The sequence below is a fragment of the Tursiops truncatus genome, chromosome 7, assembly GCF_011762595.2.
Source record: "Tursiops truncatus isolate mTurTru1 chromosome 7, mTurTru1.mat.Y, whole genome shotgun sequence".
Classification (NCBI taxonomy): Eukaryota; Metazoa; Chordata; class Mammalia; order Artiodactyla; family Delphinidae; genus Tursiops; species Tursiops truncatus.
In genome coordinates this window covers 69,493,380-69,506,437 of record NC_047040.1, presented here as the reverse complement: position 1 = coordinate 69,506,437, position 13,058 = coordinate 69,493,380, and the positions used below count along the sequence as shown (strand labels likewise).

Here is a 13,058-nt window from a genome sequence, read left to right as displayed (position 1 = left end):
TCTTGATGTGTGTCTTGAGAGTTGATTAGTCAACACATTTACGCTGTATAGAAAATTCTGCTGGATACTCCGGGAAGTAAAATAGAATATAGAGTTCTCTATTTCAGTAATCTTTTGATTTAATGCTCGGCAATAAAACGTATGAAGAAAGTAAGCTAATGTGATAGAGAGTGAATGTTGGGGGGGACAGAGTAGCATCAACAAAGCCTGGACCTGAATTACTAAAAAGGGAGAGCATATGATGAGCAGGGGAAGAAGGTGCCAGGATGAAGCAATAGCAAGTGCTTTGGCCCTTAGATGGGAATGAAAGTGATGCTTGAGAAATATGAAGAGCTTTGCACTTAAAGGTTCTTAACTTTGGATCACTGAATCACTTGGGAGTCCTTAAAACTACCCACGCCTGGACCCCATCCATAGCTATGCTGAGTTAGTTGGTGTGCAGTAGGCTGCAGGCATCTGTATTTTATTATTTATTTATATTTTTTTGCGGTACGCGGGCCTGTCACTGTTGCGGCCTCTCCCGTTGCGGAACACAGGCTCCGGACGCGCAGGCTCAGCGGCCATGGCTCACGGGCCCAGCCGCTCCGCGGCATGTAGAATCTTCCCGGACCGGGGCACGAACCCGTGTCCCCTGCATCGGCAGGAGGACTCTCAACGGCTGCGCCACCAGGGAAGCCCCTAGGCATCTGTATTTTAAAAAAAACTTCCCCAGGTGATTGATCCTAAGGAGCAGGCAGGGGTGGGAAGCACTGGCCAAGCTTGGTGAGTGCAGAGAGGGAGGCGCGAGGTGGGTTCAGAAAGGCAGAGTGGCAGGATGAAGGGGACAGAATGAAAACAGCAGAAGCAGTTAAACGCACATGAAAACTCCCGTGATACAACAGATACAAATTACCAATGATGGTTGTCCAGCTAAGGTCTACCAGTGAAATACATCCGTTAGTACACACCATATGGCACTTGTTGAACTTGGCTAAATAGCAAATTGAGCTGGTATTTACCTTGCTGTTTCTACCTTAACCTCATAGTCTTTATATGTTTGTCTTTAACTTGGGAAATTGTTAATCTGTGGTTCTCAACCCTGGCTGCTCATTAAAATACTCTACGTATTAAAAAAAAAAAAACAAAAAAAGAAAACTGATGACAGCTTCACCCCAGAGACTTCAATTTATTGATCTGGGGATTGGACCTGGACACTAGGAATTTTTAAAAGCTCCTTAAATGATTTTAATCCATAGACAGCAATAAGAACCACTGAATTAAACAAACACTAATTCATTAACTGGGAACAGATGTGTTAAAGTTGGTTTAGGCTTCTGATTCCTTCCTGGTGGATTGGTTTAGCAGAATATAGTCAGCAAGGCTTCATGTCCAGGAAATGGAGCCCAGCACAATGAATCAGGGCAAATATTACGAGCGGGAGTTACCATCCCAAAATGGGAAACGGAGTACCGGCTGGTCGGCATGGCCTGAATACAGGAGCGCTGGTGTGTGGGATAAGGTCACTCAGTATTTACTATTTATTCTAGAGAAAAAAGGCAGAGGTAGGGATCCCCAGCTTTGTATTTTGTTTTCAAGCAGAATCTCTCTACAGGTTTTTAATCTTTCCGGTATGTCTCAAAACTGCCTATACACAACAACCGTTGTCAAATCCATGAATAATCAAAAAGCTGCAGTGAAAGTCACTGGCGATCGGCAGCCACCCTAAACATGAGAAGGATGTGTGATTAGGCTGTAACCTTTCCCCAATGTGTGAGAATTTGATGTTGGGCTGGGCAACTGGAGGAAGCTGAGCGCTCCCTGCAGGGCACTGGTGACCGGTTCTGAGGCTGCCCCTTTGGAACGGTTTGTATATGGTGGGACCTGGGGGCTGGGAGGTGGACCGTGCAGAGTCTCTTCTAGAGGATGAGAAGTTTAACTGTTTTTAAAGCAAATGCTTGAGAGTTTTAATATATGTCGAACTGAGACAAAGGAAATAAAGCGTTCTATTACTGGATGTACAAGTCAGACATGTACACATACTTTTAAATTATAAGTTCTATTTTATTAACTTATGTTTTTAGTATCTATGTATAATATTACTTTAGCTTTTTAGTATTTGAAAACCCTGAAAATGAATTTCTTTTAAAACATTCGTTAGACTTATCTTTTATGAATGAGAATGACCATTTCTCCTTCTGATACCGAATTAATGAGTTTTTAGCGCCTACTCTTTGACTTAGGTATCAAGCCTAAATAGTCACAGACTTGAAATCAGTTATAAAATAACATACTCATAGGATTCTTTAAATGTCACAGTAAAAAAGCATTTCTTTTACCTTCACATAGTTGTGTTCGAAGAGAACATATTGTCTATCAGGAGATACTGAATAATCATTCATAGAAAATCCAAATTCATCCTGTCAATCAAGTAGAAAAAAGAACAATTGAACGATTCCATTTAACTGCCGTTATTGAGTACTTACTGTGTAGAGGGTACGGTTCTAGACTTGTGGCTGGTAGCTTGAGAGGTTCCGGTCTAGAAGAGGGGCACACTCCCTCACACAAATGACCATGAGGCAAGGTGGGTGGTGATCAGGGTTAGAGAATCAGGGAGGGAAGGATTTATTTTAATGAAGGAGAGATGGCTATGTGGGTGGGGATCAGGAACAGAGAGAGAACTTCCTCAGGAGGGGAAACAGCAGGAGTAAAAACCCAGATGCAGAAAGGGCATGCATATTTAGAGACTGCCTAAAGGTTAGTTGTAACCTGAATACAGTATAGGGTGTGTCAGACAAAGAGAAGACATAAAATTAGAAAAATAGCCAAGGCCTAGATATAAGAAATAGACCTATGAACTACTTTTTTTTTTTTTTGGCGGTACGCGGGCCTCTCACTATTGTGGCGTCTCCCGTTGCAAAGCACAGGCTCCGGACGTGCAGGCTCAGCGGCCATGGCTCATGGGCCCAGCCGCTCCGCGGCATGTGGGATCCTCCCGGACCGGGGCACGAACCCGCGTCCCCTGCATCGGCAGGCAGACTCTCAACCACTGCGCCACCAGGGAAGCCCTGAACTACTTTTTGCACATGGATGTGATGGAATCTTATCTGGCTTTTACAAAGATGCTCTGGTGACCCAGTGGCTGAGATGAGATGAGAGGGGAGGGGTTACAGTAGCCCTGGACTTGGGCAATGCCGTGGTCTGATTTACAGAATGGAGAGAGGGACACTCGTTAGAATACTGTCACAAGATTAATCAAGGCTTCGAACCAGGACTATACCGTGGAAATGGAAATCCGAGAGACACTTGACGTTGCAAGGGAGGACTAATAGGTTTTGTTGAGTAGCTAAATAAGGGGAATGCCCGAGGAATCAAGGATTCTGAGGTTTCTAGCTTAAGTGACTTTGAAGAGGGCGCTATTTACCAAGATTGGGAACTCAGGAAGTGGACTAGTATGCCTTCCGTTTGCTAGGAGAGGGAAGGGGAAATAACTAGTTTAGCTTGGGACACTGAGTTTAAAATGACTGCAGGCCATCCATGTGCCAGAACCGGCAAGCTGTTGGAAACAGAGGTCTAGATCTTGGGAGGAGGTTAGTATTACAGGCATGTATTTGAGAAGCACCTGTGCTGTGGAAGTGCATGGAATTCGCTGAAGGAGAGCATGCAATGTGAGGAGGGAGAGTAGCAGTGAAGACACGGCCCTGCGGAGCACTTACACGTAAGAGTATGAGCAGAGGAGGAGGAATCGTCAAAGGAGACTAAAAAGTAGCCAAGGCAGGGAGCATTCCAAGAAGAAGAGAAAGATCCACTGTGCCATATGCTGCAGAGAGAGTCCAACAGGATGAGAAACGATAGTACTCATGATTTGAAAGGTTATGAAAAAGAAAATCCCCAGAATTCCCTTAAAGCATGAATTAATTATGTGATTAAACATACAAGTGTACTGTTCTCCAAGAACATGGAGCTGTTTCCATATTCAGCATTGAATAGCAAGATATTATTTTCTTGTTTGTAGAGATATTCATGATCTAAAGAGAGAAAACGGCCAGATCAGTATTTCAAGTTGCTTTTAAACATCTTCATAAGCTAAAAAACCATGCAATAAAAATTTAAGACAAATTCACACAAGTACTAAAAAGGCATTTCTAAGTTGGAAAAACATGAACTGATGAATATTACACTAGTATGCCTTCATTTTTCCATCATTATTGTAAAGGGTTCAATTTACATTTAACTTTTTATAGTACATATCAAAGAAATACTCAAGTTTCTTTCTGTCTTATCCCCCTTTCCACCCTTAAGTAGAAAAAAAATACTTTCCCATACGGTTAAAAAAAAATAAGAATATTTTCTCAGTGCCATAAAAGTGCCCCACAACCTAACCAGAATGAAAATAACCATAAAAATCAGCCCCCTCTCCACCAAAAATCCTTACCTGAAATCCATCGCAAGGTGTAGAACTTCACTCTAAAAGTATTTTTTAAATAATCGGTTAGAGTGTAGGTTCTGCGACTATCAGCTGTAGCATCACCTGCTGGTTGGAAAAAAGAGCCAAATGTTCAGTAAGACGGGATAACCTGTTTCGCATATATAAAAAAAAAAGGATATCTACAATATACACTAGTCACAAAATACAGAAATACACTGACAAAATGCAAAACACATTTTGAAAGAGTTCGGACTGAGAAAAAGGGTAAAAATGCATTTAGCTGTTAAAGTGTTTGCGAGAGTGTGTTTTTCACGGTGCTACATTAGTGAGCTTCATTTCGAAGGTCTAGATCAACAATGTCCAAGGGAAATATAGTGTGAGTACACTTTCTAGTAGCCATATTTAAAAATTTTTAAGGTGAAATTAATTCTAATTGCATATTTTATTTAGCCAGTATATCAAATATTTTATCATTTCAGTGTGTAATCGGCTTTTATATGTTATTAATAGATCTTTCACATTATTTCTTTTCATACTGTCTTTAAAATCTGATATGTAATTGATGATTACAGTATATCTCAATTTGAATGGGCACTTTCCCAGTCAATGCAATCATGCAGTGCATGGCATGAGGCTAGATTATCCTTTCCTGAGGACCTGAGGTCCACTTCTAAGCCCTCTTGCTCTGCAAAGACCTTTAAGATATACTGATCACCCAGTTCAGAGATCTTCGTTTCTATCATCATTTTTCCTTGAATTTGATTAAACTTCACATGAAACCTTTCCCTTGGATTCTGTGACAGCCTCAGTCCTTCTCCTAACTCTCTGACCATTATTTTTCCATCTCCTACTTTGACTCTATTTTTCTCCACTGACCTGTAAGGCAGAAATGCTTTGATATTAGTCTTCAGCTTTCTCCTCCTCTCTCTCTACAGTTTTCCTTCCAGGGAACTCCAGAGAATGTGAGTTCCAGGGCTTCAGGTATACTTACCATTTAGATGAATGACAATATCTGCTCTCACCACCTTAGCCTACTGCACCCACGCTTACATTTCCAGTGCTTCTTAGTTGACTTGCCCCACTCTAACCCTATACACACCCTGTCTAAAATAATTGTCTTCCTTCCAAAACTAGATTTCCACAGGAAATTTGTGTGGTTTTATATTCTGTTACTGAAGACGGCAATTCAAAGGCTGAAGATCATTTTGATGTCTCCCTCTTTTTTACCATCCCCTACAACCAATCAACCCTATTGACTCTTCCTATGAAATCTCTTCTCCAGATATCCCTGCCATCAGGTTCTCCCAATCCAATTCCTGCCCTGCACCGTCACCAGAATGATCTTTCTAAAATGCCACTATCATTCTGGTGATCTCTTCCTCAAAAGCTTCCAATGAGTCCCCACTGTCTACAGGGAGATTCAGACTGCTTAGCCTGGCAGTTGCAGCCCCACAGTCTGATGTGAGACCTTTCCAGGCTTATTTTCACTCTATCCCTGCAAGAACCTTCTAACCTAGTCACACTGATCTGCCTACTGAACCCAGCAGATCTTCTTAGGCTTGTCTGACTCTACTCCTTGTCCTAAGCCACTTCCTGGCATGTCCTCAACGGCTTCCCCATCTGTCACAAGCCTCCCTCCTCCATTTCCCACCTCTGTCATGAAGACCTCAATTCGGCCTCTGACTTTTGCCCCCATGCTACTCATTGGGCTCCTGTCACTTACTAACTTGTGTTGATAACTATTTTTCTATTCGGCTTCTGACTTTTGCCCCCATGCTACTCATTGGGCTCCTGTCACTTACTAACTTGTGTTGATAACTATTTTTCCATGCCTGCCTGTGTAATCTGCTCAGCTGGGCCATGTATTCTTTTGAAGACAGGGCTTTGGGTTTTTGTTCATTGGTTTGGGGTTTTTGTTTTTGTTTTTCATCAACCTTAGCATCTAGCACAGTTGTATGGCATAAAAGACACACACAAAAAAAGTTTTTGTTGATTGGAGTAGGGCATCATCCTATAAGCACAGTCAAGCCAGTGTGATTCCTCTTCCTCAATCCCAGAGCCTCCACTGATGACAAATACCTTAAAGTCTTCTTCCAAACTCTCTACATTTTCCACGTACGTGTAAACATACACTCACAAAATCAGCCACTACCATAACATTCCTATAACTGCAGCTCTTTTCAGGGATTTCAAAGCCAGCAGTATCTTCTCGTGTTAATTTTTTACAGCCTGTGGAGAAGTAGATCTCGTACAGGAAATGCTCTTTCAAAAAGTGTTCTTGGGTTTCCCTGGTGGCGCAGTGGTTGAGAGTCCGTCTGCTGATGCAGGGGACGTGGGTTCATGCCCTGGTCCGGGAGGATCCCATGTGCCGTGGAGCGGCTGGGCCCATGAGCCATGGCCGCTGAGCCTGCGCATCCAGAGCCTGTGCTCCACAACGGGAGAGGCCGCAACAGTGAGAGGCCCGCGCACCGCAAAAAGAAAAAAAGTGTTCTTAAGGTTTTATTTCTTTGGATTTGATCTGATAACATAGTTTTGTTTCTGCCTATAAAACCTTCAGCTTCGATAGATAAAGTTGCTACCCTTTATTTTATTATTTTATTGATTTTGTATAAGCCTAGTTTGTTAAGTAAAATATTCTTTTAAAAACTTTTGTTTTTCAATTCAATCCTGCATTTCTCCCCTGAAAGTTAATAAGATATTTGTGTTTATTAGCAAAAATATAGCAAGTGAGTAAAGCCAGTCCTTGAGTTTAACTTTTAATTAAGAAGTAAAGTCTTGTGCTACAGAAAATAATATTTGAAACTCATGTTGGACTACAAAATTACAAATCTGGATTTGTTCATTAAACACCCTCAGTTGTTTGTATTCATCCAATCATCCTATTATATAAAAATAGTTATAAAGTGAGTATCATTGTTGAGGATAAATACCCTGCTATCAAGAGCTATTAGTCTAAAATGAACATAAAACACATCCCCAAATTAGTACAAATCAAGGTATCAGTGGTAAGAAACATTCACAATCCTAATATTATCTGCTGATGTAGATGTTTAGATAGATCTGTAAATAGAAATAGATCAATTTATACACACACGCATATATTACAACCAACTGAATGTCTGTGTCCCCTCAAAATTCACATGTTGAAATCGTAACTGCCATATGATGGTATTAGGAGGGGGAGCCCTTGGTAGGTAATTCGATCATGAGTACTAATCCTCATGAGTGGGTTTAGTTCCCTTTAGAAAGTGACTCCAGAAAGCTCTCTCCCCACTTCTGCTATGTGAGGACACAGGAAACGGGTCCTCACCAGACACTAAACACCGAATCTGCTGGCATCTTGATCTTGGACTTCTAGCTTCCAGAACCGTGAGAAATAAATGTTTGTTGTTTAAGTCACCCAATCTCTGCTATCTTTATAACAGCAGTCCACACATACTAAGACATACATATCTATAACAAGACAGACATATCAACATAAAGTGTCTATCACTGACTCTTGATTTTGTGAGAATGAACTGCATACCTCCAATATAGATCAGATACAGTGCTATCTCACATGAGGGTATTTGCCCAGGTTTTAAAGGACAACACACTTCAATCTGGAATAATAAAATAACGGAGACAAAAATCCCCTGTGAGGTCACCTGCTGCCCTGCATGCCGCTCTTCCTTGCTGGGCACTTACCTCTCCTGCCTCTTCGCCTCAGATGTCACTGGGCTCATCCTCTCATCAGGCCTCAGCCTTTCTAAACCCATCATCTCTGCCAGATTCAGACTCCCTTCTGCTCATAATGGGCTCAGCGTGATTTCGATCCATCTGCTGATGTTCAGATATCCATACTGATGCCAGGCCGTGTTCTTGCTATGGCCCAGGACATGGGTGCAAGACCCGGGCCACCCTTGGCTTGTGTTACCCTCTCTCAGCTCCTTTACAACGACCTTCAAGCCGGGTTCCCTATGCTGGCTCCCCAGACCCCAAACACCACTGCAAAACTGGAACAAGCAGAGCAATAAATGTTCCTTGTTTTTTGCCTTGTCATTTGAAAAGCAGCGCAAACTGGAAGATGCTTTCGAAACATCTAGATAAGCGAGTTCTGCGAGACGTGAGTGCCAAGTCCAGGTTTTGACCTTTAGCAAGTTCATAGTTTACTGCCAAGTTACAACCTATTCTGTCAAACACCAGAGGACACGCCCACATTTCCCTTTCCTTGTCTGATTGCTCCCTGACTGGGCACCCGTGCAACAACAGATGAAGGTCTTGGGCTGCTAGTGTGGTCTTCCTGGTGGGCCTGGGACATATCGTTTATTTGACTTACCAGTTTAAAGCATTATGCTAGCCAAGCAGAGCAGCTAATCATGTTACCCATCAGTTTCCACAGAAACTCCTAGATTCATGTCTCCTTGAATTTAAAAATCAAAAAACGGTTAACAGCTTTATACTTTACTGTTTTGCTGAGCCCAACTATTAGGTTGAACCATATGAAAATGCCATTTTTATCAATCAAAAATGGCAGAATAACAGCTTTTAAAATGGTTCAACTTAACAATAATTTCTCATCAAAGTGTATGGTATCTTAATGAGCCCTGGTTGTAGGATCAAACGCTTTTCTGAATAAAAGGAATTCCAGAATTCTAAGTAAGAGAGTGGTGTCGTTCCACAGAATAGTCTTGCTTTAACCGATGGTTATTTTATGATTACAGGATATTTTGAATTTTTTTATATTCATTAATAATAACCTTTTTTGGTCTGTATGAAACTGTGATATAAAATATTTCTACCTCAGAGAGAGAAACTGTTTGGGGAAATAAATGGCTAATGAAATGCAACTAAAAGGAGAAGTGCTGTTTATAGCTCATAAACTCATAAAGTTGTTAAACATGGGGAATAGATATCTGGTTATAGAGTTCTTGTGTTCCATATGCTACTCAGTTAATATTTTATATTGATGCTAAGGAAATAAAATGAGTGTTACTTTACAATTTGCTCTAGCAAAATAGCAGCCTTGACATTGGGACAGAGGAAGAGAAATCAAGAAGGCAGAGGAAGAAATTGACTGGAAAGCTGCTCACATCCTTTATTCTCCAGCAGCACACGCGGGCTGCTACCCATCACCAATGATTCAACAAATACCAATAAGGGGTTGGGTCCCTGGTGGCTTTGAAATCAGAGAGCCTGAATTTGAACCCAGGCCTAATTCTTGCACGGGAGCCTTAGGAAAGTTACTGAATCTTTCAAAACCTCAACTTTGTAATCTATAAAATGATAATAATAGCACTATCTAGCCCCTAGGGATCTGCCATGATGAAATGAGATAATGTATGCAAAGTTCTTAGCTCAGGATTTAAAATTTAGGAAGCCCTCCAGATAGGTCAAACTATTTATTATTATTTTGTTCCAAGCACGTGCTAGGCAATCAGGATACAAAGATGAAAGAGTCTCTCCCTTGGAGTACCTAGCAGTGCTGCTGAGATGAGGAATTTCACTGCAATAAAATAATAGCTAATTAACTTACACTGTGTTCAAATCCCAAACGATCCTAACAGGAAAGCATAAGAGCATCACGTTGAGAAAGCATCTAGGATAAGTACAATTGAATCATTTGCTAAGTACTGACGAGCATCACTTCCTCCTTCGAAAAGTTTAATACCATCCACAGCGTTCACATGGAGGGAACATGTTGGACTTGAGAGGAATTAGAGGAGTTGTGAAAAGTGATACTTCTCTGATTACTATACACAGGAGACATTAAAATATAATCACTATCACCAGATTTCCCTTCTCAATAAGAGAAACATCCCAGGGACATCAAGTGCATCTGATAAATGCATTGCCATTGAGCTGGAGCCCTTGAACCTGGGGCTGTGTGCTCTAAGCATTTACTCAAAGATCAGAGTGTCAGATGACCAAACTTTTGTTGGGGATGTAATCGCTATATTTTCAAAGGTCTACTCTGAAAGGCCAACCAACTGGTACCATGCACATTTTCCGGAATAGCAAACATTTGGAAAAAAGGAAACAACGAGGGGTTGTCCGTGTCGTGACTCCGCCCTCCTTCTCCTCTTTTCCCTCCACTCCATCTGCTCTGGCCTCCCCGCTCTTCCTCAGACACACTGGGCCCACTTCTGCCTCAGAGACTTTGAATTTGCTACACCCTCTGCCTGGAATATTCTTCCCCTCCGATGTGCCCAAAGCTTGTTCCCTACCTCCTTTAGGTCTTTATTTAAATGTCACCTTCCTTTCCTGGACTAACATTTACAACCCCATGGTTAAGAAATTCTCTTTGTATCGCCCTTCCTGGCTTGACATTTTTTTTCCTCAGCAGTGATGCCATCTAACGTACTCTAGTTTTTACCTGTTTATCATCTGCCTCTCTTGACTGTCTGTGAGCTCCAGGAGGATTGTGTTTTGTTACACACAATTGTGTTTGTTTGCTAGTTATCTCAGCACGGCCTAGATGGTGCCTGGCTGTAGAAGGCATAAATATTTGTCAAATGAAAAGATAAAAGCCAGACAACATAAACAGGAGAGCACAAACACGGGAACACAGCTCTAGATGTGAGCGTCGTGAACTCCAAGAGACTGGTAAGTAGGAAAGCAGTGCACTGGGCCAGCTGGGTCTAAATAGAGTGAGGACAGGAGCCTCAGGCTCCAGACTTCCACTCGCTGTCACCAGGCATGCTCACTTCTCTACGCCTGTGACCGTAATTTACCTGTTGTCTATCAGCTCAAACACACACATCTATCCTTTGCTCAGTAGTGCTGGGAAGGGGGTCTACAGCTGTGTTTCCCAGACCCCTTCCTCTGTAGGCTTCCTGTTAGGTCCTGCCGATAGGGAAACACAGAGGAGTGTAGTCAGTAGGACAGGAGGAGGGACTCCCTTTATCTTGCTGGTCCTGTCAGCAGGTGCCCCGAGGGAGCACCTGTCCCAGCCTCCTGCTTTTCTTTTTATACCTGAACCTGTTGCATCCTGCCTCTCAGTTGCATGCCTCACACACCTTGGAGCTTAGACCCCAGAACTTCTATGTCCCTCTTCTCCTTTTTCCCAAGCCCTAGAGATAGCTTATTCCTACAGCTCCTGTCTCTCACTTACCTCATAATTTTTTCTTTTGCTCTTTAATTTGTGTAACCAATTTTTATATCAAATTTCTCTGCTGAAACATCTAGTGTGATTTCAGTGTTCATCACGTCTCTGTGAGGATTTACACAACTTACCTGTAAAATAAGAAGGTCTTTTTCGGCCGTAAGATAACAATGTCTAGACCTGGGGTTGGCAAACTTTTTCTTATAGGGCCAGATGGTAAATATTTTAGCTTTGCAACTCCTAAAGTCGGCCATTGTAGCCTGAAAACAGCCACAGACAACATCTAAATGAATAGAAAAGGCTGTATTCCGAATAAAACTTAATTTACAAAATTAAGCAGCCAGCCCTGACTGTAGCTTGACAACCCCATCTAGACATTCCTCAGAATGGTCAGCAACACGAAAACAAAAAGCTCCCAAGACCAGTTTGAAAGACAGATGCTGAGACTGAAATTCTAACTGCCTTGAAACAGTATGAATATCAACATAAGATTCCAATATATACGGCAGAGAAGTGAAAGTGGGCAGAATATTCATGTCTCAAACTTCAGGTCAAGATGAAGATGTCTACGGCCACTGGTGAAGAAATGCAAGGCCAAAGGGACTGCCTGAACTAAATCCAGTTCACCCTGCCCTCACCCCAGTGAAGAGCCAGGAGGTTCAGCGCATATAGGAAGCCAGCACTAAACAGGGCATCAGGATGGCTTTATTCCTTTTTGAAATGGAAATTGCCCAATTTTTTTTTTTTTTTCCGGTACACGGGCCTCTCACTGTTGTGGCCTCTCCCGTTGCGGAGCACAGGCTCCGGACGCGCAGGCTCAGCGGCCATGGCTCACGGGTCCAGCCGCTCCACGGCATGTGGGATCTTCCCAGACCGGAGCACAAACCCGTGTCCCCTACATCGGCAGGCGGACTCTCAACCACTGCGCCACCAGGGAAGCCCTGCTCTGTTTTTTTATTCTGATTATAGTTACTCCCTCACCCCTTGTTAGGACTCTTCTGGGAATAATCAGGACTGGATAACAGTGGCCATAATTACTATTGACAAGGCTTTTACACCCCACTATGTCCACTGACATTAAGCCAGTGTAATCCAAGGGGATGAGAAACAGCTGAAAGGTGGAAACGTCTTAACTGTATAAATAAATGACCCACAGGCCCATGAAACAAGCAACTATTTTAGCAAAGGGCTAGTTTTTAGCAGTAGTAGTTGTAGTGAGACATCACTGGGAGGTCACAGTGCAAGCTAGAAATGATTAGTTTGGAGAGAAAACTGATTAGAGAACATCAGCATTTGGGGAAGCTGAAAGCTCTAATACCAAGTCACTGAAGAACTTTCCAGAAAGATTTACAGGCATTATCAACAAGGCTACTCTCTGTGACAACTGTTTGTCTGCCAGGAGGTGAGGAAAATGATCACTGGAAAACAAAACTGCCATAGAAATTGCCCTTTCCAGCATTCACCCAGCAGAACTTTCAGGAGTGTGAAACAAGTATTATTATAATGCCTGTGTCTGGGACTGTTAACAAAATGTTTTTTAATTAAAAATATATAAAAAGTAGTCATGAC

General features: G+C 42.2%; 1 protein-coding gene across 6 annotated transcripts in view; it reads right to left on the bottom strand.

Annotated features, from left to right (window-relative positions):
* The window catches only part of DPP4 (dipeptidyl peptidase 4), a 77,432-nt gene that overhangs the window by 51,096 nt on the left and 13,278 nt on the right, over positions 1–13,058 (bottom strand). For 4 of the 6 annotated variants that reach the window (XR_012333107.1, XM_019923174.3, XM_033860080.2 and 1 more), the window contains 3 exons: positions 4,412–4,510; positions 3,913–4,004; positions 2,316–2,396 (listed from right to left, as the gene is read on the bottom strand). Coding sequence is in view for 5 of the 6 variants with exons in the window: in XM_019923174.3 (XP_019778733.1) it covers positions 2,316–2,396; positions 3,913–4,004; positions 4,412–4,510 (272 nt within the window). In the remaining variant the exon portion in view is untranslated. The remainder of the gene's footprint in view (positions 1–2,315; positions 2,397–3,912; positions 4,005–4,411; positions 4,511–13,058) is intronic. The other 2 variants (XM_019923175.3, XM_073807644.1) reach the window with 1 other exon arrangement.